The following is a 25953-nucleotide window of genomic DNA, read 5'->3' on the forward strand; positions in this document are numbered from 1 at the left end:
GTATAAGCCACCACGCCTGGCCCTACCAGACTAAAATTGGAGGTATCTACGTGGACTAATGGTTTTTAGTATATAAAAATATAGAAATAAGGCCGGGTGTGGTGGCTCATGCCTATAATCCTAGCACTTGGGAGGCCGAGGCAGGTGGATCGCTTGAGTCCATGAGTTCGAGACTAGCCTGGGCAAAAGGGTGAAACCCCATCACTACTAAAAGTACAAAAACTAAGGAGGATCACCTGAGTCTGGGGAGGTGGAGGCTGCAGTGATCTCTAATTATACCACTGCACTCCAACCTGGGTGACAGAGTGAGACCCTGTCTCAAAAAAAAAAAACAACAAAAAAAAACCCAGGAATAAATACAGATACAAACATAAGTGCATATATATATATATATATATATATATATATACACACACACACACACACACGTATGTGTATGTATAGGTTTTTTTGTGTGTGTCTTTGTTGATTTTGCTATCAGGGTAATGTTGGCCTCACAGAATGAGTTTGGAAGTATCCCCTCTTCAATTTTTGAAATAGTTTTCTTTTTTGCATGTGTGTGTGTGTGTGTGTGTGTGTGTGCGCGCACACACACACACACACACACACACACAAACTATTCTTTCCACACAGAGGGCCTGGAAGCAGTGGTATCCCAATAAGTGTATCTAGTACTACCCAGATCCTGGATTGTCAGTATCACTGTCCACTAAAAAGAACAAGGGATTCCTGGAAAAGCATAGAATGAACTTGAAAAAAAATTTTGTGCTGAAAACAAGGAAATGTTCAAGAATTATGGGATCATTTCAAAATAACACAGGAACCAGTTTAAAGGAGGTCTCACAGGCCGGGCGCGGTGGCTCAAGCCTGTAATCCCAGCACTTTGGGAGGCCGAGACGGGCGGATCACGAGGTCAGGAGATCGAGACCATCCTGGCTAACACGGTGAAACCCCGTCTCTACTAAAAAATACAAAAAACTAGCCGGGCGAGGTGGCGGGCGCCTGTAGTCCCAGCTACTCGGAGGCTGAGGCGGGAGAATGGCATAAACCCGGGAGGCGGAGCTTGCAGTGAGCTGAGAACCGGCCACTGCACTCTAGCCCGGGTGACAGAGCGAGACTCCGTCTCAAAAAAAAAAAAAAAAAAAAAAGGAGGTCTCACAAACTATCTGAGACAATGTGCATATCAAAATAAATAATGATGGCAAGACTTCAAAAACTGTTGAATAAAATAGGAAACTATGAGTAGATATAGATATCAATCAATCAATCAATCGATCTGAGGTCTTGTGAGGAACATAAGTAGCCTATTTCAAAGTCCTTCCCCACAAAATACAGATTAATTACAAAGAGAAAATGAATAACTTTACAGTAAAGGACTCTGGTAGAGACCACTTTAATCAAGTGTCAAATTTAACATCATCATAATGGGACAAATGTAAATGATGCCACCTGTTGGAATATAATGAGACGTACAAAGCATTAGTTCTATCACATCCCTGCCAAAATTAGTGACCTAAATATAATCACGAGGAAGCATCAAACAAGATAAATTGGCTTGTAATACTTTAAAAAGTCAAGGTTATAAAAATCAAAGGAAGACAAGGAACTATTTCAAATTGACATATCCAAAACTAAGTGCAATGTGTAATTCTGAATGGCCTTTTGCTATAAAGGAAGCTATTAGATAAAATGGAAAATCTTGAATTAGGGTCTATTAGTCGACACAAGCATATTAAGGTTAAGTTTCCTGATTTAAATGGCTGTATTGTGGTTATGTGGGAGAAGGTCCTTGTTTATAGATAATCTATACCTAAGTATTTCAAGTGATGGGTCATCAGACTGGCACTAATTCTTGAACACTTAGGGAGAAAAGTTGCTTTATTTTTTTGAGATGGAGCCTAACCTCTGCCTCCCAGGTTCAAGCAATTCTCCTGCCTCAGCCTTCTGAGTAGCTGGGATTACAGACATGTGCCACCACAGCTGGCTAATTTTTGTATTTTTAGTAGAGAAGGGGTTTCGCCATTTTGGTCAGGCTGGTCTCAAACTCCTGACCTTGTGATCTGCCTGCCTCGGCCTCCTAAAATGCTGGGATTACAGGCAGGAGTCACTGAGCCCAGTCAAGAAAAGTTCTTTATATTGTTCTTGAACCTTTTCTGTAATTTTTTATTTATTATTACTATTTTTTGGAGATGGCTCGCTCTGTCACCCAGGCTGGAGTGCAGTGGCGTGATCTTGGCTCACTGCAAGCTCCGCCTCCCGGGTTCACGCCATTCTCCTGTCTCAGCCTCCCGAGTAGCTGTGACTACAGGCGCCCACTACTACGCCTGGCTAATTTTTTGTACTTTTAGTAGAGACAGGTTTTCACCGTGCTAGCCAGGATGGTCTCGATCTCCTAACCCCGTGATCCGCCCACCTTGGCCTCCCAAAGTGCTGGGATTATAGGCGTGAGCCACCTTTTCTGTAAGTTTTTGTTGGTTTGAAATTTGGAGTAATTATTTGAAAATAAGAAAAACAATTTAGTATATTTTAGGAATACGTATATACTAGGTAAAGCTATAAATAAAAGCAGCAAATTATCAACACAAATTTAGGACAGTGGTTATTTCTCTCTTCCCCAGAAGAAAAGAGACATGATCAGAGAAAGACACATAAGGTATACTGGTAAGAATCTATGTTCTGAAGTAGGTGGTACATATGTATTTTATTCTTATTCTTTTAACTTTCTCTATATATTTGTTATTTATCTGTACTACATTTCCTGGAAAATAAATAATTTTTACAAAAGGAAAAACGACATGCTATATATGGTATGTTTCTATTTTTAATTAAAACAAAACAAACTTTTTTTTTTTTTCTTCCTTTTGAGACAGGGTCTTGCTCTGTCACCCAGGCTGGAGTACAGTGGTGAGATCATGACTCATTGCAGCCTCAACCTCCTGGGCTCAGGTGGTTCTGCCATCTCAGCCTCCTGAATAGTCCCTAGCCTCCCAAATTGCTGGGACTACAAGCAGGAGCCACGACACTCAGCCAAAAAAAGCTTTTAAGAAGGCTGGGCATGGTGGCTCATGCTTGTAATCCCAGCACTTTGGGAGGCTGACGTGGGTGGATTACCTGAGGTCAGGAGTTTGAGACCAGCTTGGGCAACATGGCGAAACCCTACCTCTACTAAAAATACAAAAATTCGCCAGACATGGTGGCACATGCCTGTAATCCCAGCTACTCAGGAGGCTGAGGCAGGATAATCACTTGAACTCGGGGGATGGAGGTTGCAGTGAGCTGAGATCGTGCCACTGCACTCCAGCCTGGGTAGCAGAACACTCTGTCTCAATAAAAAAAAAAAACTTTTAAGAAGAGATAAAAGACTGCATCAAACTGATGATAATGATTATCTCTGAGCAGTGGAATTCATATGAACTTCAATTTCTTTTAATGTTTTTCTGTATTTTCATTCTTTCACTACAATTAACAGAAGGGTATGCATATAATGCTAAATGACTAATTTAAAACATTAAAAATAATCCTTTTATAATTATGTATCTAGTTAAACAGAAAAATGAATCAAATGATGAGAATCAAAATCCCAAAACAGACGGAAAATACTTCATTGTTATTATTGTTGTTATTATTATTTTTTGAGACAGGTTCTCACTGTCACCCAGACTTGCAGTGTGGTTGTGCAATTTGGCTCACTGCAGTCTCTACCTCTTGGGCTCAAGCGATTCTCCTCCCAAGTAGCTGGGACTGCAGATGTGTACCACCATGTTCAGCTAATTAAAAAATTTTTTTTTTGTAGAGATGAGGTCTCACTATATTGCGCCACTGCACTCCAGCCTGGGCAACAGAGCGAGATTCCATCTCAAAAATAAATAAAAAAATAATAAAAAAAAAATAAAAATAAATAAATAAATAAATAGAATGCTTGGCAGGATGCAATGGCTCATGCCTGTAAGCCCAGGCTAAGACAGGAGGATGAATTCAGTCCAGGAGTTTGAGACCAGTCTGGGCAACACAGTGAGGCCCCCTTTCTACAAAACAGTTTTTCAAATTAGCTGGCAATACATAAATAAAAAAAAATAAAAGTTAGGGGGGCATGGTGTCACGTGGCTGTAGTTCTACAACTCAGGAGGCTGAGGTGGGAAGACTGCTTGAATCCAGGACTTCAAGACTGCAGTGGGCTATGACTGTGCTACTGCACTCTGGCCTGGGCAACAAAGATTCTATCTCTAAAATCAAACTGTTGACTGAACCGAAAAGAAGAAATGAAATTTAAACTTGGTGAAAAAAAATCATATACTGAAATTGAAGACTCACCTATGAGAAATGTTAAATTTCTGAACAATCCTTTTCCCATTGGCTAACCAGATCTGTATATTAGTAATTGGTTCCAAGTTGTTGAGCGGAACAGCAGACAAATTATTTTTATTTTCAACTTCAATATTCTTTGCTTTAGAAACAATTTTTGGTGTGGCACTAAGGAAATCCAGACAACAAAGTTAGACATGCTTTTCCATTCAATAAACCTTTATCATTAAATAATTACTATAAAAATATTACAGCAAGTATAGCTTTTAGGAAGATTTTTGTAAGTTATATCTGTTTCTTCAATAGTAATGAAAGATATATTATTTATGTCCACAATATACGATGGTATGATGGTTCTAATAATCTGATGAAACTATACATATCCAAGTAATTTGTAAGCTACATATATTATTACTGGTATTATTTGAGTAGTGCTTTACAGAATGGATAATTTTAAAGAAGGTTCACAGATCTATGGACTCTACCTTTACCTACTGCCCAGGTTAAATTTCTAAAATAAATTATAAATTCTTTATTGAGCTTAGTCCTTAGGTTATAATGAAAAAGAAACTAAATAAAATACTTCCTGATCATTCTGAAGGGTGCATCCAGATATATTTGTACGTGTGGATGAATATGTATGCACCTTACCAATCTTGATAATTAAAAATATGAGAATTTATAAAAATCAAAGAGCTCCCATATCTATCTAATCTCTCTGTGTATTCTGTTAGGATGGAAACTGTAAAACTTGAAAATAATTTAAGGCTTTGATACTGACACTGATTTTCATTTTTATTACCTCAAAATTCATACATAGATCATAGAACAAAATGTTGCAGGCAGTGGTAAGCATAAAATAGAACAATAGGCTGGGCGTGGTGGCTCACATCTGTAATCCCAGCACTTTGGGAGGCTGAGGTGGGTGGATCACCTGAGGGCACGAGTTCAAGACCAGCCTGGCCAACATGGCAAAACCCTGTCTCTACTAAAAATACAAAAATTGGCTGGGCATGGGGGTGTGTGCCTGTAATCCCAGCTACTAGAAGGGCTGAGGCAGAAGGATTGCTTGAACCAGGGAGGCGGAAGTTGCAGTGAGCCAAGATTGTGCCACTGCACTCCAGCCTGGGCAACAGAGTGAGACTCTGTCTCAAAAAAAAAAAAAGAACAACAACAAAAAAAGGAACAATAATATTCAAAAGCTAGCACATGTACTCTATAGTGGCGAGTGAAAGGGAGAGAAAAGAACTTACCAATTGAATTCTGTCCATAAAGAGCCAAGCCTTTTTGATTTGAAAAAACCAAAAAAACCTCCAAGATTTTTTAGTGTGGTGCTGACATTTTTTTTTGAAATGGAGTTTCACTCTTGTTGCCTAGACTGGAGAGCAATGGCACGATCTCGGCTCACTGCAACCTCTGCCTCCTGGGTTCAAGCGATTCTCCTGCCTCAGCCTCCTGAGGAGCTGGGATTACAGGCATGTGCCACCACGCCTGGCTAGTTTTTTTTGTATTTTTAGTAGAGACAGGGTTTCTCCATGTTGGCCTGGCTGGTCTCGAACTCCTGACCTCAGGTGATCCGCCCACCTTGGCCTCCCAAAGTGCTGGGATTACAGGCATGAGCCACTGCGCCCGGCCAGGCATTGTGAATATACACTTAGGTAACTATGACTTAGGAGTCCTCATAAAAATTAACATTAAAAAAAATCTAATTTCCAATGGGAGAAATGATAAGCTCTATTCATGTGGTCTACATGATAGTAAAATAATGATAGACAGAATATTAGTTAAGCCTTGATCTACGGAAAACAAGACAACAGGCATACTTACCTTCCTAGTCTGTGACCCTGTCCTGAAAAGGGCTGGAACACAGGCTTTGTAGACAAACATATTTCATTTTTCTTGTCTTCAACTTTAACGTCCACCTCCTCTTTATCAAAAATTCCCTGTAATTCTGAAGGTAATTCCCTTGGAAAACAAAGAAATAAAATGATAAAGTTCCCGTGGTATTTTATTTCTCTGAAAAACATTCTGTACATACAAATAATGAATAATACGTAGAAATATACAGAAATAAGATATATAATATTCCCTACAATGAAATAACCAAATATATTCAAAACGATGTAGTTAAATAATATGAACAACGCCAAAAACCCACAAGAACAATATAATTTTTAAGACCATAAGCTCATGAATAGCATGAGTTTTAATTATTACTATTTTTTATTGTGAAAACATATATTTTTTTAAATTTTCTGTAGAGACAGGATCTTGTCCAGGCTGGTCTTGAACTTCTGGGCTCAAGCGATCTTCCTCCCTCAGCCTCCCAAAGTGCTGGGATTATAGGCGTGAACCACCGCCCCGCAACCAGCATGAGTTTTATAGCAGTACTAAAGTCATGAAATACTTGATGACTATATACTACACCAAGCTTGTCCAACCGGTGGCTTGGGATGGCTTTGAATGTGACCCAACAAAAATTTGTAAACTTTCTTAAAACATTATGAGATTTATGAGATTTTTTTGTAATTTTTTTAAGCTTATCGGCTATCATTATTAGTATTAGTGTATTTTCGTATTTTATGTGTACCCCAAGACCATTCTTCTTCTTCCAATGTAACCCAGGAAGCCAAAAGACTGGACATCGCTGTTAACTAAGCAATTTGAGTTTTTTGTTTTTGTTTTGGTTTTTGATGGGGGTGGGGTGGACAGGGTCTCATTCTGTTGCCCAGGCTGGAGTGCAGAGGTGCAATCATGGCTCACTGCAGCCTTGACCTCCTGGGCTGAAGCAATCTTCCTGCCTCAGACTCCTGAGTAGCTGGGACTACAGGCCACCATGCCCAGCTAATTTTTGTATTTTTTGTAAAGATGGGGTTTTACCATGTTGTCCAGGCTGGTCCTGAACTCCTAGGCTCAAGTGATCTGCCCACCTCAGCCTCCCAAAGTGTTGGGATTACAGGCGTGAGCCACCACGCCTGGCCAAAGGACAAATTTTAACAAATTCTAATAAAGTAGTTGATTTATTCTGATAACAGAAATAATACAAATTCATTTAGTATATATTTATGATTTCTGTACTTTTATTTTCTTTTCTTTTTTTTTTTTTTTGAGATAGGAGCTTACTCTGTTGCCCAGGCTGGAGTTCAGTGGCACCAACATGGCTCACTGTAGCTGCGACCTCTTGGGCTCAAGCGATTGTCCCATCTTAGCTTCTCGAGTAGCCAAGACTACAGGCGTGCGCCACCCGGGTGATTTTTTAGGTTTTTTTTTTTTGTAGAGAAAGGTTCTCGCTATGTTGCCAGGGCTGGTTTAATTCCTGGGCTCAAATGATCCTCCTGCCTTTGCCTCCCAAAGTGCTGAATTACAGGCATTAGCCACCGCACCTGGCCTACCTGGCCTGTATTTTTGTGTATATAAGCCATACTTCAATAAGAAAGTTTAAAAAATATTTTAGTGAATAAATACCACTCTATACATACCGCAATTCTATGTAATTGTTTTATTTTTTTCTGTTTGAGTTAAAAGGCACTCAAAGAATGAGATAAAATATTCACAAATCATGTATCTGATAAGGAATTTGTATTCAGAAAAAATGAAGAATTCTTACAACTCAACAAAAAGGCAAATACCCACCTGAAAATATAAACAGGCTAAGCACGGTGGCTCATGCCTCTAATCCCAGCAATGTGAAAGGCCCAGGCAGGTGGATCACCAGAGGTAAGGAGTTCAAGACCAGCCTGGCCAACATGGTAAAACCCTAGCCGGGTGTGGTGGTACATGCCTGTAATCCCAGCTACTTGGGAGACTGAGGCAGGAGAATCACTTGAACCTGGGAGGTGGAGGTTGCAGTGAGCCGAGATCATGCCACTGCACTCCAGCCTGGCCAACAGAGTAAGACTCTGTCTCAAAAAAAAAAGCAAAAAACTGGACAGAGGATTTGAACAGACATTTCTCCAAAGAAGATGTACAAATGGCCAATAAGCACATGAAAAGACACTCAACATCACTGGTCATTAGAGAAATGTAAATCAAAACCAGAATGACATACCCCTTCACAACCACTAAAATGGCTATAATTTAAAAAAACAGAAGCTAACATGTATTAGGATGTGGAAAACTGGACCCCTCACACATGGCTGGTAGGAATGTTAAATGGTACAGCCACTTTGGAATACATTTGGGCAGTTCTTCATAAAGTTAACATAAGAGTTAATAATTCCACTCCTAGATTTATACCTGAGAGAAACGAAAACATATGACCACACAAAAACTTGTATATAAATGTTCATAGCAGCATTATTCATAATAGCCCAAAATGTGAAAATGAGTTGAACAGGCAAATACATAGAGACAGAAATCCATAGAGATAGACACAAAGTGGATTCATGGTTATGTTAGAGCTGCAGTGAAGGGAAAAATGGAGAGTGACTTCTAGTATCTGATTTTTCTTTTTTCTTTCAGCAATATATTTGGCTTTTGGGGGTGATAATGATATTCTGAAATTAGACTGTGCTGATGACTGTAAAACTCTGTAGACATATTAAAAATACTGAACTATATACTTCAAAGGGATGAATTTTATGGTAGATTACTTATATCTAAACAAAGCTGGGTTTTTTTTTTTTTTTTTTTTTTTTACATAAGAAAATAGTCGGCCGGGCGCGGTGGCTCAAACCTGTAATCCCAGCACTTTGGGAGGCAGAGATGGGCGGATCACGAGGTCAAGAGATCGAGACCATCCTGGCTAACACGGTGAAACCCCGTCTCTACTAAAAAAAATACAAAAAACTAGCCGGGCAAGGTGGCGGGTGCCTGTAGTCCCAGCTGCTCGGGAGGCTGAGGCAGGAGAATGGCGTAAACCTGGGAGGTGGAGCTTGCAGTGAGCTGAGATCCGGCCACTGCACTCCAGCCTGGGCCGCGACAGAGTGAGACTTTGGGCATGGTGGCTCACGCTGGCAATCCCAGCACTCTGGCAGGTTGAGGCAGGAGGATTGCTTGAGCTCGGGAGTTTGAGACCAGCCTGGGTAACATAGCAAGATTTCATCTCTACTAAAAATTTAAAAAAAATTAGCTGGGCATGGTGACACACACCTACAGTTCCAGTTATTTGGGAGGCCGAGGTAGGAGGAACACTTGAGATGGGGAGTTTGAAGCTGCAGTGAGCTATGATCATGCCACTGCACTCCAGCCTCAAAAAACATAAAAACAAAACACTCTATGTTGCCAAGAACATTTAAGTATATATAAAAATTATGGGGCACTGTTGTGATAAAATAATATTCAGATATATTGAAATATTTGATGATGATTTTAAAATTGTTTTAAAAATAAATGTACATGTAGTATATATATGCATCTATGGACAGAAATGATAGAATGAAATTCAACAAAAATGTTAATAATAGTTACTTCTGAGTGGTTAAATTATAAGTGATTTTTAAGTTCTTTTTTTTGAGACAGAGTCTCGCTCTGTCACCCAGGCTGAAGTGCAGTGGCACCATCTTGGCTCACTGCAACCTCTGCCTCCTGGGTTCAAGCAATTCTCCCTGCCTCAGCCTCCGAAGTAGCTGAGATTACAGGCGCCTGCTACCTTGCCTGGCTAATTTTAGTATATTTTAGTAGAGATGGGGTTTCGCCATGTTGGCAAGGCTGGTCTTGAACTCCTGACCACAGGTGATCCACCCACCTCGGCCTCCCAAAGTGCTGCGATTACAGGCATGAACCACAACGCCTGGCTGATTTTCGAGTTCTTTTTTTTTTTTTTTTTTTTTTTTTTTGAGACGGAGTCTCGCTCTGTCACCCAGGCTGGAGTGCTGTGGCCGGATCTCAGCTCACTGCAAGCTCCGCCTCCCGGGTTCACGCCATTCTCCTGCCTCAGCCTCCCAGGTAGCTGGGACTACAGGCGCCGCCACGTTGCCCAGCTAGATTTTTGTAGTTTTTTTTTTTTTTTTTAAGTAGAGACGGGGTTTCACTGTGTTAGCCAGGATGGTCTCGATCTCCTGACCTCGTGATCTGCCCGTCTCAGCCTCCCAAAGTGCTGGGATTACAGGCTTGAGCCACCGCGCCCGGCCTCGAGTTCTTAATACTTAAAAAAATTTTCTAGACCAAGCATGTATAATACTTAAGATTCATAAATATATAGTAAACATTACAATTTTTTTTTTTTTTGAGATGGAGTCTGGCTCTGTTGCCCAGGCCAGGGTGCAGTGGTAAGATCTCGGCTCACGGCAGCCTCTGCCTCCTGGGTTCAAGCGATTCTCGTACCTCAGCCTCCCGAGTAGCTGGGACTAACAGGCACGTGCCACCATGCACGGCTAATTTTTTTTTTTTTTTTTTTTTTTTTTTTTTTTTTTTTTGAGACGGAGTCTCGCTCTGTCGCCCAGGCTGGAGTGCAGTGGCCGGATCTCAGCTCACTGCAAGCTCCGCCTCCCGGGTCCACGCCATTCTCCTGCCTCAGCCTCCCGAGTAGCTGGGACTACAGGCGCCGCCATCTCGCCCGGCTAATTTTTTGTATTTTTTAAGTGGAGACGGGGTTTCACTGTGTTAGCCAGGATGGTCTCGACCTCCTGACCTTGTGATCCGCCCGCCTCGGCCTCCCAAAGTGCTGGGATTACAGGCTTGAGCCACCGCGCCCGGCCTAACACGGCTAATTTTTGTATTTTTAGTAGGGATGGGGTTTCACTATGTTGGCCAGGCTGGTCTCGAACTCCTGACCTTGTGATCTACCGGCCTCAGCCTCCCAAAGTGCTGGGATTACAGATGTGAGCCACCGTGTCCGGCAACAATTTTTTTTTCTTTTGAAATTTTTATTCATTAATCGGGCAGCCTGCCAAGCCAGAGAAGGGTCAGAGAGAGTTCTACCATGACCATTTTAAAGACTTTAAAGATATTTAAACATTTAAACATAAATATTAAATAATAAAGAAAATGAGGTATTAGAAAATACTTAGTAAATTAAGATTTGGGTTGATCAGAATTCAAGTTCCTAAACTTTCTTCAAAATTATAGTTGTTGGCTGGGCGTGGTGGCTCACGCTTGTAATCTCAGCACTTTGGGAGGCAGAGCAGGCAGATCATTACTTGAGGTCAGGAGTTCGAGACTAGCCTGGCCAACATGGTAAAACCTTGCTCTTTACTAAAAATATAAAAATTAGACGGGCACCATGGCAGGCACCTGTAATCTCACCTACTCGGGAGGCTGAGGCACGAGAATCACTTGACCCCAGAAGGTGGAGGCTGCATTGAGCTGAGATCATGCTACCGTACTCCAGCCTGAGTGAAAGAGCGAGACACCATCTTGAAAAAAAACCTGTAGTTGTGGTTCTCTTAAGAAAATTCATCTTATAAAAATGTGAATGTACAAAAGAAAAAGTGTATCTGTGAATGTGTAGGGGGTGTGTGAACATTAACATGGATTCTTTCACACACACAAAAAAATGCCTAAAGTATCTTCCTATTACAAAGATTACTTACCCCACCTTGTTTTGTTTAGTTTTGTTTTTGAGATGGAGTTTTGCCCTTGTTGCCCAGGCTGGAGTGCAATGGTGCAATCTCGGCTCACTGCAACCTCTGCCTCTTGGATTTCAGCCATTCTCCTGCATCAGCCTCCCGAGTAGCTGGGATAACAGGCATGTGCCACCACACTTGGCTAATTTTGTATTTTTAGTAGAGATGAGGTTTCTCCATGTTGGTCAGGCTGGTCTGGAACTCCCAACCTCAGGTGATCTGCCCGCCTCGGCCTCCCAAAGTGCTGGGATCACAGGTACGAGCCACCATGCCCGCTGCCCCCCATCCCCCCTCCTTTTTTTTTGTTGGAGACAGGGCCTCGTGCTGTTGCCCAGGCTGGAGTGCAGGGTGCAAGCATGTCTCACTGTAGCCTCAATCTCCCAAGTGCAAGCAATCCTGAGTAGCTGGGCTGGCTGGGTAACGTTTTTTTTAAGTAAAGATAAGGTCTGGCTATGTTATTACCCAGGCTGGCCTTGAACTCCTGAGCTCAAGCAATTCTCTCGCCACAGCCTGCCAAAGTTTTGGGATTACAGACTTGAGCCACCACACCTGGCTACTCACCCCTTTTTGATGGAGTTCAAAAACTGCTGACTGGCACCATCGGAATAACTTCTGAAATCATCGTTGACGGTGAATCCGTTTTTCCATAATTTTATATTTACATCTACCTGCAAAACAGTAGCAAACAAAATGCATCATGTTAATAAAATGTAGTAGGATTGAAAGTTCTTTGAAAATTTCTTCTATCACTATTCAAGCTGGGTGGGGTGGTTCACTCCTGTAATCCCAGCACTTTGGGAGGCCAAGGCAGGACTGCTTGAGCCTAGGAGTTGGACACCAGCCCTGGCAACATAGCAAGACCCAGTTTCTACAAAAAATTAAAATCATTGATATGGTTTGGCTGTGTCCCCACCAAAATCTCAAGTTGAATTGTATCTCCCAGAATTCCCATATGTTGTGGGAGGGACCAAGGGGGAGATAATTAAATCAGGGGGGCCCATCATTCCCATGCAATTCTTGTGATAGTGAGTAAGTCTCAAGGGTTTATCAGGAGTTTCCACTTTTGCTTCTTGCTCATTTTCTGCTCCTGGTGCCATGATCATGAGACTTCCCCAGCCATGTGGAACTGTAAGTCAAATTAAACTTCCTTTCTTCCCAGTCTCGGGTATGTCTTTATCGCCAGTGTAAAAATGGACTAATACAACTGGCTTCATAAACATTAAAATATGAGGGCGAGGTGATGTTGGGCGAGGCATAGAATTGAGTGATCAGGAGAGAGAAGAATACTCAGGATTATAGATTCCAGAGCAAGAGCAGAAGAGTTCCCCCAGTGGACAACCAGTCCACTGAAGGAAGGAGGGTTTCACCACAGTCTTCTCTTAGAAAAATTTTAACTGGTGGGCCAGGCATGGTGGCTCTCACTTATGCTGTACAGTTGTATGGTATTTATACTTTTACAGATACAAATAACAATTGATTTAATCCCCAATTGTTTTGTTTTTTTTTTTTTTTTTTTTTTTTTTTTTTTTGAGACGGAGTCTCACTCTGTCGCCCAGGCTGGAGTGCAGTGGCCGGATCTCAGCTCACTGCAAGCTCCGCCTCCCGGGTTCACGCCATTCTCCTGCCTCAGCCTCCCAAGTAGCTGGGACTACAGGCGCCCGCCACCTCGCCCGGCTAATTTGTATTTTTTAGTAGAGACGGGGTTTCACAGTGTTAGCCAGGATGGTCTCGATCTCCTGACCTCGTGATCCGCCCGTCTTGGCCTCCCAAAGTGCTGGGATTACAGGCTTGAGCCACCGCGCCCGGCCGATTTAATCCCCAATTGTAACATAACTATGTTAGAAGAATGGGAAGAGGTGATTTGGGGAGAGGGGGAAGGTAGAAAAAGAGCTAAATCCTTATTATCTATAATACAAAGTGAATACATAATTCAAAAATCTGAAAAATCAAGAACTATCACTATTAGCATATTATCAGAAACAGAAAGCTCGTGTCAGTAGAAATACCTAAGAGTTATAACTTGTTGCCTCTAGAAAGTAGATGTGGCCGGATGCAGTGGCTCACACCTGTAATCCCAGCACTTTGGGAGGCCAAGGCAGGTGGATCACCTGAGGTCAGGAGTTCAAGACCAGCCTGACCAACATGGAGAAACCCCATCTCTACTAAAAATACAAATTAGCCAGGCATGGTGGTGCATGCCTGTAATCCCAGGCTGAGGTAGGAGAATCGCTTGAACCTGGGAGGCGGAAGCTGCGGTGAGACAAGATCGCACCATTGCACTCCAGTCTGGGCAACAGGAGTGAAATGCCAACTTAAAAAACAAAAAAGAAAGTAGATGCTAGGGCCAAGGAGTAACAAGCCTGCTACTTTTCAACATAAGCCTTTTACAACTAATAGATTAAGTTTTTTTTTTTTTTTTTTTGAGACGGAGTCTCGCTCTGTCACCCAAGCTGGAGTGCAGTGGCCGGATCTCAGCTCACTGCAAGCTCCGCCTCCCGGGTTCACGCCATTCTCCCGCCTCAGCCTCCCGAGTAGCTGGGCCTACAGGCGCCCGCCACAGTCGCCCGGCTAGTTTTTTGTATTTTTTAGTAGAGACGGGGTTTCACCGTGTTAGCCAGGATGGTCTCGATCTCCTGACCTTGTGATCCGCCCGCCTCGGCCTCCCAAAGTGCTGGGATTACAGGCTTGAGCCACCGCGCCCGGCCTAGATTAAGTTTTAATTTAAAAACCAAATCAGAGTGAAGGGATTTTTCATAAATACTTTTTTAAATGTCTCAAGTCAAAAAATCAGCTGGGGTCTCATAATTGGTACTGCTCACAGTCTGCTTCGACATGTTATTTTGATTGAAATGTTTTTTTAAAAAACCAAACCTCTTACAGTTATGCAGTTAGGAAAAGAAGTATTTTAATAGCCTTCCCAGGATATTCTTTGACACTTCATCAAAATTTAATAAGTAGTAGTAGTATCTCAAAAGTTAGTTGAGAATCTGAATGTGGAATCTGAAACTTACCAACCATCTTTTCATATACTTGTTACAGTAAAATCTTTTAGTATATGTGATTCTTTGGCTCTTTTACTCATGCATTGCTTTATAACATCATATATTGGTCATTTGGAAAATACTGGTTTTCTTAATTATGCAGATCTTCCAACTGCTGACACATTTAATTATATAATAAAATTTATATTTATCAAAATGACACTAATCTCACTAGGAAATTCCTTAAGTTTTGAGAAACTGTCAAGGTATGGTGGCTTTCTTTTTCTTTGCTTTTTTTTTTTTTTTTGAGACAGTCTTGCTGTGTTACCCAGGCTAGAGAGCAGTGGCACGGTTTTGGCTCACTGCAACCTCTGCCTCCCAGGTTCAAGCGATTCTCATGCCTTAACCTCCTGAGTAGCTGAGATTACAGGTGTGCATCACCAAGCCCAGCTAATTTTTTGTATTTTTTAGTAGAGAAAGAGTTTCGCCATGTTAGCCAGGCTGGTCTTGAACTCCTGGCCTCAAGTGATTCACCCACCTTGGCCTCCCAAAGTGGTGGGATTACAGGCGTGAGCCACCAAGCACAGCCTATAGTGGCAATTTTCTAAAAGTGTTATTTTCACTTAAAAAGTTGGTTAAGGCCAGGCGCGTTGGCTCATGCCTGTAATCCCAGCACTTTGGGAGGCCGAGGAGGGCAGATCATAAGGTCAAGAGATCGAGACCATCCTGGCTAACACAGTGAAACCCTGTCTCTACTAAAAATACAAAAAAATTAACCAGGCGTGGTGGCGGGCACCTGTAGTCCCAGCTACTGGGGAGGCTGAGGCAGGAGAATGGCGTGAACCCGGGAGGCGAAGCTTGCAGTTAGCCGAGATCACACCACTGCACTCCAGCCTGGGCGACAGAGCGCGACTCCGTCTCAAAAAAAAAAGTTGGTTAAATAAAAATTTATCATTTTCAACAGCTACTATAAGTTGTTTTCCTTGAAGTGTCAGGCTCAATTCAGTCATTATTAGAAACTATCTACCAGGCTGGGCCGGGCACGGTGGCTCATGCCTGTAATCCCAGTACTTTGGGAGGCTGAGGCGGGTGGATCACGAGGTCAGGAGTTCGAGACCAGCCTGTCCAACATGGTGAAACCCCATCTCTACTAAAATGTAAAAATTAGCTAGGCAAGGTGGTGCATGCCTGTAATCCCAGCCACAGGGGAGGCTGAAGCAGGAGAATGGCTTGAACCCAGGAGGTGGAGGTTGCAGTGAGCCAATTGTGCCACTGCACTCCACCCTGGGTGACAGAGCAAGACTCTGTCTCAAAAAATAAAAAAATAAAAAATAAAAAAATAAAAAAAAAGCCAGACGCGGTGGCTCACATCTGTAATCCCAGCACTTTGGTAGGCCAAGGCAGGTGGATTGCAAGGTCAGGAAAGCGAGACCATCCTGGCTAACACTGTGAAACCCTGTCTCTACTAAAAATACAAAAAATTAGCCAGGTGTGGTGGCGGGCGCCCATAGTCCCAGCTACTTGGGAGGCTGAGGCAGAAGAATGGTGTGAACCTGGAAGGCGGAGCTTGCAGTGAGCCGAGATCGCACCACTGCACTCCAGCTTGGGTGACAGAGCGAGACTCTGTCTCAAAAAAAAAAAAAAAAAAAAAAAAAAAAAAAAATCTGCTAGGCCAGGTGTGGTGGCTTACGCCTGTAATCCCAGAACTTTGGGAGGTCAAGGCAGGCAGATCACAAGGTCAGGAGTTTGAGCCCAACCTTACCAACATGGTGAAACCCCATCTCTACTAAAAACACAAATCATTAGCCAGGCATGGTGGTGCGTGCCTATAATCCCAGCTACTAGGGAGGCTGAGGCAGAAGAATTGCTTGAACCTGGGAGGCGGAGGTTGCAATGAGCTGAGATCATGCCATTGCACTCCAGCCTGGGTGACAGAGCAAGTTGGAATATCCATAGTCTGTATGTAAACCATTCTTCCTTGCAGAAACAATATGCCATAAAAAATCAGACAGTTTGTTGATCTCAAATAACTGCACCTTTCCTTGAGACACTTCTGTATATTGTAGAAATACTTTATAGTTCGCATTTTGTCACACAGAATATTAAGATGTGTATTCAAGGTTTGAGATACGTAATTAATTAATTAATTTATTTACTTATTTATTTTGAGACCGAGTCTAGCTCTGTTGCCCAGGCTGGAGTGCAGTGGTGCAATCTCGGCTCACTGCAACCTCCACCTCCCAAGTTCACGCAATTCTCCTGCCTCAGCCTCCTGAGTAGCTGGGACTATAGGCATGCGCCACCATGCCCGGGTAATTTTTGTACTTTTAGTAGACAGGGTTTCATCATGTTGATTAGGCTGATCTTGAACTCCTGACCTCATGATCTGCCCGCCTCAGCCTTCCAAAGTGCTGGGATTACAGGTGTGAGCCACCACGCCTGGCTGAGATAGAAAATTTATAAATTCTACTGCTTCATCAAGGACATTCTTAATTAAAATCGGTTTTTTTTTCCCCCTTGGAAGTATACGCAAAGAATAAAGTACAGGTTGAATATCCCTTATCTGAAATGCTTGGGACCAGAAAGGTTTTCAATTTCAGATTCTGAAATATTTGCTGGTTGAGCTTTCCAAATTCAAAACTCAAAATGTGAAATGCCCCCAGTGAGCATCTCCTTTGAGCATCATGTCAGCACTAAAAATATTTTGGGTTTTGAAGCATTTTGGATTTTTGGATTCGGTGGATTTGGGATGTTAACCTGTAACTGCCAGCAGTTTGTTGTCACTGCCTTGATTCCTGCTAAGGTGTTGCAATCCTCCCAACTCAGCCTCACAAGAAGCTGAGACTATAGGCACATGCCACCATGCCCAGTTAATTTTTTTATTCTTTTGTAGAGATGGGTCTTGCTTTATTGCCCAGACTGGTTTTTAACTCCTAGGCTCAAGTGATCCTTCTGCCTCAGCCTCCTAAAGTGCTGGGATTATAGGTGTCCCTAGCTTGTGAACATAGTGAAAAAGGGAAATAATATCTATTATGAAAACAGTTTTGGCCTCATACCTATAATCCCAGCACTTTGGGAAACCAAGGCGGGAGAACTACTTGAGCCCAGGAATTTGAGACCAGCCTGGGCAACAAAGCAAGACCCAATCTCTACAAAGGAATAAAACAATTAGCTGGGCATGGTGGTGTGTGCCTGAGCTCCAGGCTACCCAAGAAGGCCGAGGCAGGAGGACTGCTTGCACCCAGGAGCTCGAGGCTGCCGTGGGCCAAGATCGGATTGAGCCACTGCACTCCAGTCTTGGTGACAGAGAAAGACCTTGTCTCAGACAAACAAAACAATTTTGACCTTAGGGACCCTCTAATAGATCTATATATTGAGAAACACTGGAAGAAAAACAAAAGTAATAGACATTTATTTACCTGTTTTTTCTGTTCAGTGGGAGACACGCATTTGGAACCAACCTTCTGAGCTTCCTCAAAAAGGCTATCAACAAAATATTCACAATTTGGTTGTTGATTATTACTAAGAGGTTGATTATCAGATCCTGTTTCACAAACCCTAAATAAGATAAAGAAAAACAGGCACTATTAACTATTAGGTCTCTAAAAATTTACTTATTTTGTTCTAGTTAAGGATATTGAACTTAGATGCTATGTGCATGTCTGTAGTTCAGGCCCTCTTCTAAGTTAATATAACCTTGGGGAAGTCATTAACCCCTTTTTAGTTTAGAGCAGGGTTTTCTCAACTTCAGCTCTATTAACATTTAGAAATGAATAAGGCTTTGCTGTTTGAGGTGTTTGAGGTGTCCTGTGCCTTGGAGATTGGGATCCCCAACCCCTAGGCCCATGGCCTGTCAGGAACCAGGTCGCACAGCAGGTGGTGAGTGACAGGTGAGCAAACAAAGCTTCATCTGTACTTACTGTCACTCCCATCGCTCACATTACCACCTGAGCTTTGCCTCCTGTCAGATCAGTGGTGGCATTAGATTCCCATAGGAGCATGAACCTGTGAACTGAGTATCCAAGGGATCTAGGTTGCATGCTCCTTATGAGACTCTAATGCCTCATGATCTGTTGCTGTTTCCCATTGCCCCCAGATGGGACCATCTAGTTGCAGGAAAACAAGCTTAGGGCTCCCACTAATTCTACATTATGGTGAGCTGTATAATTATTTCATTATACATTACAATGTAATAATAATAGAAATAAAGTGCAAATAAATATAATGTGCTTGAATCATCCCAAAATCATTTCCCCTTTTCCCCCCACAGGTCCGTGGAAAAACTGTCTTCCACAAAACCAGTCGCTGGTGCCAGAAAAGTTGGGGATCACTGTTGCAGGTGTTTAACAGTATCCTTGGCATTTACCCATGAGATACAACAAGTAGGATCCTCATCCCTGGCCCATCCCCAATCCCCAGTGTTATAATAACCAAAAACATCTCTTCACATTGCCAAATGTGTCTAGGTGCAAAATCTCTCCAGGTTAAAAACCACTGGTCTGGAGTAAAAAATGTGTGGTGTTTTCTTTGTTTTTTGAGGTTTTATTGAGACTAGGTCCCTCTCTGTCGCGCAGGCTGGAGTGTAGTGGCGTGATTTCAGCTCACTACAGTTGCAACCTCCAGGGCTCAACCAGTCTTCCCACTTCAGACCCCCAAGTAGCTGGGACTACAGGCTTGCACCACCATGTCCAGCTAATTTTTTGTAGAGATGGGATTTCACCATGTTGCCCAGGCTGGTCTCAAACTCCTGGGCTTCAGTGATATGCCTGTCTTGGCCACCCAAAGTACTGGGATTACATGTGTGAGCCATTGCTCCTGGCCAAAATGTGTTATTTTTAAAGGGTTCAAAATGGCTTTAAAAGGGATTACTACACATTTTTTGGTAACAGAAAACACTCTTGAACTAAAGGGGATAATGCATCAGCAACAATTGCATTTTTGCTCCTTTGCACACTTCAGAATATTTCCCACTGAAGACTTTATTTATAGTGATTTATTTGTTTATTTTTGAGACAGAGTCTCATTCTGTCACCCAGGATGGAGTGCATGATCACAGCTCACTGCTGCCTCAACTCCCTGGGCTCAAGTGATTCTCCCCCAAGTAGCTGGTTCTATAGGTGCACATTGCCACAGCTGGCTGAGTTTTAAGAATGTTTTGGGCCGGGCGCGGTGGCTCAAGCCTATAATCCCAGCACTTTGGGAGGCTGAGACGGGCGGATCACGAGGTCAGGAGATCGAGACCATCCTGGCTAACACGGTGAAACCCCGTCTCTACTAAAAATACAAAAACTAGCCGGGCGAGGTGGCGGGCGCCTGTAGTCCCAGCTACTTGGGAGGCTGAGGCAGGAGAACGGCGTAAACCCAGGAGGCAGAGCTTGCAGTGAGCTGAGATCCGGCCACTGCACTCCAGTCCGGGCGACAGAGCGAGACTCCGCCTCAAAAAAAAAAAAAGAATGTTTTGGAGAGGCCGGGCACAGTGGCACCTGCCTGTAATCCCAGCACTTTGGGAGGCTGACGTGGGTGGATCACGGGGTCAAGAGATCAAGACCATCCTGAAAAACATGATGAAACCCCGTCTCTACTAAAAATATAAAAATTAGCTAGGCGTGGTGGCGCATACCTGTAGTCCCAGCTACTCAGGAGGCTGAGGCAGAAGAATCGCTTAAACCTGGGAGGCGGAGGCTGCAGTGAGCCGAGATCATGCCACGGCACTCCAGCCTGGCGACAGAGTGAGACTCCGTCTCAAAAAAAAAAAAAAAAAAAAGAAACATTATCTAAGATTCTGTTTGCTAGAAAAGATGGTTTCTGGTTGTTCTCTTTTGAAATCACACAGGAAATTTTATAAAAGTACAGAAATATGATTTCTCAAATTCTATAAATAATAACAATCATACTTTTATACCTCTTATACTGTGCCAGGAAATATAAGTTAGAAACTGTTAACTTACCACCATACTACTCTGTCTCCCAAGTCTGTGATCCTAACCATGACATCTTATAAAGAACTATTCTAAGTACCTTACGTGTGCCAACTCATTCAAATCCTCACAATGACCCTAAAAGGTAGGTATTATTTTTATTCCCATTTAAAAGATGAAGAAAAAGCTTAAGTAATTAGCCAGAGACCACAAAGCTATTAGGAGGCAGTGCTAGGAACTGAACTCAAGCTACCAGTGCCTCTGCTCTTAATCACTATGCTAGACTGTTGTGGAAAACAGCCATCACTGAGCCTTGGCGTGGTGGTGCACATCTGTAGTCATTTGAGGAGCATCACTTGAGGCCAGGAGTTTGAGGCTGTAGTGTGCTCTGACTGAGCCCACTAGAATGCAGTGACTAACCACTGCATTTTCGCCTGGGCAACATAGTGAGACCTTGTCTCTTAAAAAAAGAAGGCCATCACTATATTGTTACTAAAATGCTGATACTCAGGGCAGTGCTTTAACTTAGGTATACATTTTTTTCCTTCCCTAGGTAGTCCTCTTGTATATACTCTTAAAACACTCCATATTATCACAAAGTATTATGTCTTTTCCAAAGCAATGACATGATACCTCTTGCACAGAAATAGTTACACCCTAATATGGTTTCTTATAACCCTAGTGATTTCCCTCTCCCTTTAATCAGCATAGTCACACAGCAGTATAGCATACTGTCTAAAAGTCTGGGCATTGCTGTTTGTATTTAAGTGCCTTCATTTAGTCATACTGACAATGGGTAAGAAACTTAATTTCTATGTGATTTGGTTTGCTTGCAAAATACAGATACTACCACTTATTTCACATGGTTGTTGTGAAGATTAAATGAAAACATATATAAAAGCCTTTACGCCAGGCGCGGTGGCTCAAGCCTGTAATCCCAGCACTTTGGGAGGCTGAGACGGGCGGATCACGAGGTCAGGAGATCGAGACCATCCTGGCTAACACAGTGAAACCCCGTCTCTACTAAAAATACAAAAAACTAGCCGGGCGAGGTGGCGGGCGCCTGTAGTCCCAGCTACTCTGGAGGCTGAGGCAGGAGAATGGCGTAAACCCGGGAGGCGGAGTGTGCAGTGAGCTGAGATCCGGCCACTGCACTCCAGCCTGGGAGACAGAGCCAGACTCCGTCTCAAAAAAAAAAAAAAAAAAAAAAAAAAAAAAAAGCCTTTACATGGTATATAGTAAGTACCAGTATACACACTGGCACACAGTACACTCTCAAATATTAGTAATATCATTATAACCATTTTATGCTTTCTGGTATTTAACTGTTTCTTCTGTTCAGATGGTAGTTGGTGCTCCGTCAGTAATTACTAAATACAAAGCCAATAAAGCTGAGCATCCAGAGTGGCTGAAATTTTATTCCTTCATGTTATTTACTTAATGTGTAAATTCTATTAAACTTCATCATGTGAATACAAATTACTCAAATATTTATTGAGTATCTACTACATGCTAGGTGACAGGGAGATATGAAGATGAGTAAGAAAGAGTCTATGTTTATAAGAGGTTCAGAGTACAGCAGAGTGGAGTGGAGTGGAAATGTATAGTAAGAGTAGAGTGGAGATGTATAGTAGGAAATAGTTACAATACAAAATACAGCCAGGCACAATGGCTCATGCCTGTAATCCCAGCATTTTGGGAGGTCAAAGTGGGAGAATTGCTTGAGCCCAGGAATTGGAGACCAGCCTGGGCAACATGGCGAAACCCCATCTCTATAAAAAAAGAAAATAATTAGCTGGGTGTGGTGGTACAGCCTGTAGCCCCAGCGACTTGGGAGGCTGAGCCCAGGAGGCCAAGGTTGCAGTGAACTGAGATCATGTCAATGTACTCCAGACCTGGGCAACAGAGTAAGACACTGTCTCTAAAGAAAAACAAAAACATAAAAAAAAAAAAAAAAAAAGAGAGAAAATAACTGGTGGCCGGGTGTGGTGGCTCACGCCTGTAATCCCAGCACTTTGGGAGGCCAACGTGGGCGGATCATAAGGTCAAGAGATCAAGACCATCTGGCCAACATAGTGAAACTCCATCTCTACTAAAAATACAAAAATTAGCCGGGCATGGTGGCGGGCGCCTGTAGTTCCAGCTGCTTGGGAGGCTGAGGCAGGAGAAATGCTTGAACCTGGGAGGCAGAGGTTGTAGTGAGCCAAAATCGCGCCACTGCACTCCAGCCTGGCAACAGAGCGAGAGTCCGTCTTTAAAAAAAAAGAAAGAAAATAACTACAATAAGAGATATAAGATACAGTTCAGAAAACTGGGGCGCTCTGGCTCCACTGAACAGGTGGTAATGGGTTTGTTTCACTTTTGTTGAGTGTATAGGCACAGGAAGAAAGAGTAGCAAAGGCATTAAAAACTGCTTTATGCCACTAAAATTGATAACTTAGATGAAATGAACCAATTTCTTATAAGGCACACTCTATCAAAACACACACAAGAAGGAACAGATAATATGAACAGGCTTATGGATACTAAGGGAATTAAATCAATAATCTGTAACCTTCTTTTTTTTTTTCTTTTTTTGAGGCGGAGTCTCGCTCTGTCGCCCGGACTGGAGTGCAGTGGCCGGATCTCAGCTCACTGCAAACTCCGCCTCCCGGGCTTACGCCATTCTCCTGCCTCAGCCTCCCGAGGAGCTGGGACTACAGGCGCCCGCCACCTCGCCCGGCTAGTTTTTGTATTTTTTTTAGTAGAGACGGGGTTTCACCATGTTAGCCAGGATGGTCTCGATCTCCTGACCTCGTGATCCGCCCGTCTCGGCCTCCCAAAGTGCTGGGATTACAGGCTTGAGCCACCACGCCCGGCCAATAATCTGTAACCTTCTAAAACAGAAGCACCGGGCCTGGATGATGTCACTGATGAATTCTACCAAAAATTTAAGAAAGAAATGATATCAATTCTCTATAACCTCTTCCAAAAAATAGAAGCACCGGGAACACTTTTAACTCATGCTACAAGGATAACACTATGCTAATACTAAAACCAAAGACATTACAAGAAAGGAAAGCTACAGAAAATTTATCATGAACATATATGCAAAAATACTCAACAAAATATTACCAAACAGAATACAACAATGTATAAAAAAAAAAAGTAAACACCACAACCATGCAGGATTTATCCTAGGTATGTGAGGCTGCAGTGGTTTAACACTGAAAATCAATTCATGTAATCTATCACATCACCGGTCTAAAGAAGAAAAATAATATAATCATATCAACACATGCAGAAAAAGCATTAGACAATATCTAATAACCATTCATAATAAAACCCCCACAAACTAGGAACAGAAAGGGAACTTCCTCAACTTGGTAAAGAATGTCTGCAAAAGCCTACATCTAACATCATATTTAATCACGAGAAACTAGACACTTTCCCACTAAGATCAGGAACAAGACAAGGATGTTGCGTCTCACCATTCCTCATCAGTGTTGTACTGGAAGTCCTAGCTAATCCAGTAAGATAAAGAAAGGAAATAAAATGTATACAGATTGGAAAGAAGGCTGGGTGCAGTGGCTCACGCCTATAATCCCAGCACTTTAGGAGGCCGAGGTGGGAGGATCCCTTGAGCCCAGGAGTTTGAGACCAGCCTGGGCAACATAGGGATACCCCATCTCTATAAAAAAAATAAGAAAAATTAGCCAGGTATGGTGGCACATGCCTATAGTTCCAGTCTCTCCAATAGCTAATTTTTGTATTTTGTAGAGATGAGGGTTTACCATGTGCCCCAGGCTAGTCTTGAACTCCTGGGGTCGAGAAATCTGCCTGCCTTGGCCTCCCAAAGTGCTAGGATTACAGGTGTGAGCCACTGTGCTCAGCCAGTAAACACGTCTTAAAATGTCAGGAGTTCCCATAATACTAAAAGTACAGAAGCTTCAGGTGAGGGACTTTCTAAAAAATTTTTTTATTTTATCATGGTAAGAACACTTAAAATGAGATCTAACCTCTTAACATATTTTTAAGTGAACAATAAAGTGTGGTTAACTATAGGTACTATGTTGCCCAGCATATCTCTAGGATCTATTCATCTTGCTTAACTGAAACTTTATGCCCATTGATTAGCAACTCCTCATTTTCACTTTCCCCTAGCCCCTGGCAACCACCATTATATCCTCAAGGTTCATCTATGTTGTTGCATACTGCAGAATTTCCTTCTTTCTCAAGACTGAATAGCTGGGCGTGGTGGCTCACGCCTGTAATCCCAGTACTTTGGGAGGTCGAGGTGGGCAGATCACTTGAGGTCAGGAGTTTGAGACCAGTCTGACCAACATGGTGAAACCCTGTGTCTACTAAAAATAGAAAATTAGCCGGCGTGGTTGCACACAATTGTAATGCCAGCTACTTGGGAGGCTGAGGCAGGAGAATCACTTGAACTTGGGAGGCAGAGGTTACGGTAAGCTGAAATTGTGCCACTGCACTCCAGCCCAGGCAAGAAGAGCGAAACTCTATCTCAAAAAAAAAAAAAAAAAAAAAAAAAGACTGGATAATATTCCATTTGGGGTATGTATTATATATTCTTTACCCATTCATCTCTTTTCGAGATTTTTTTTTTTTTTTTTGAGACAGGATCTGGCTCTGTCACCCAGAATGGAGAAGTGCAGTGACATGATCATGGCTCACTGCAGCCTCGAACTCCTAGGCTCAAACGATCCTCCTGTCTCAGCCTCCTCAATAGCTGGGTCTACAGGTATGTGTCACCAAGCTGGCCAGTTTTTTAATTTTTCTTTTGTAGAGATGAGGTTTCACTATGTGAACCAGGCTAGTTTCAAAGTCCTTCCCTCAAGGGATCCTCCTGCCTTCGCTTCCCAAAGTGTTGGCATTACAGATGTGAGCCACTGCACCCAGCCTCTTCAAGATTCTGATTCCAACTCCGTTGGATAATATCCAGAGCTGGGATTCCTGGATTTATTCAGCAATCCATTCTGTGGCAATTCTATTTTTAATTTTTTGAGGAATCTCCGTATTGTTTTTCATACTAGATGCACCATTTTGCATCCCCATCAATAGCAGACAAGGATTCTCTTTTCTCCACATCCTCACCAGGACTAGCTCTTTTGTTTTTTGGTAATAGCCACCCTGATAGGTGTGAGGTGATTACTCTTATTTTGATTTGCATTTCCCTGATGATTACCAGTGACATTGAACATACACCTGTTGATCATTTGTATGTCCTCTTTGGAGAAATGTCTATTC

General features: G+C 42.5%; 1 protein-coding gene across 2 annotated transcripts in view; it reads right to left on the reverse strand.

Annotated features, from left to right (window-relative positions):
* Positions 1-25953, reverse strand: part of UBXN2A (UBX domain protein 2A) — a 68556-nt gene that overhangs the window by 16317 nt on the left and 26286 nt on the right. For both annotated transcript variants that reach the window (XM_010358482.2, XM_030921735.1), the window contains exons 3-6: positions 18208-18346; positions 12369-12475; positions 6130-6267; positions 4312-4470 (exon numbers count right to left, since the gene is read on the reverse strand). In XM_010358482.2, the coding sequence (XP_010356784.1) occupies positions 4312-4470; positions 6130-6267; positions 12369-12475; positions 18208-18346 (543 nt within the window). The remainder of the gene's footprint in view (positions 1-4311; positions 4471-6129; positions 6268-12368; positions 12476-18207; positions 18347-25953) is intronic.

This window comes from Rhinopithecus roxellana, chromosome 17, assembly GCF_007565055.1.
Source record: "Rhinopithecus roxellana isolate Shanxi Qingling chromosome 17, ASM756505v1, whole genome shotgun sequence".
In the NCBI taxonomy this organism is placed as follows: Eukaryota; Metazoa; Chordata; class Mammalia; order Primates; family Cercopithecidae; genus Rhinopithecus; species Rhinopithecus roxellana.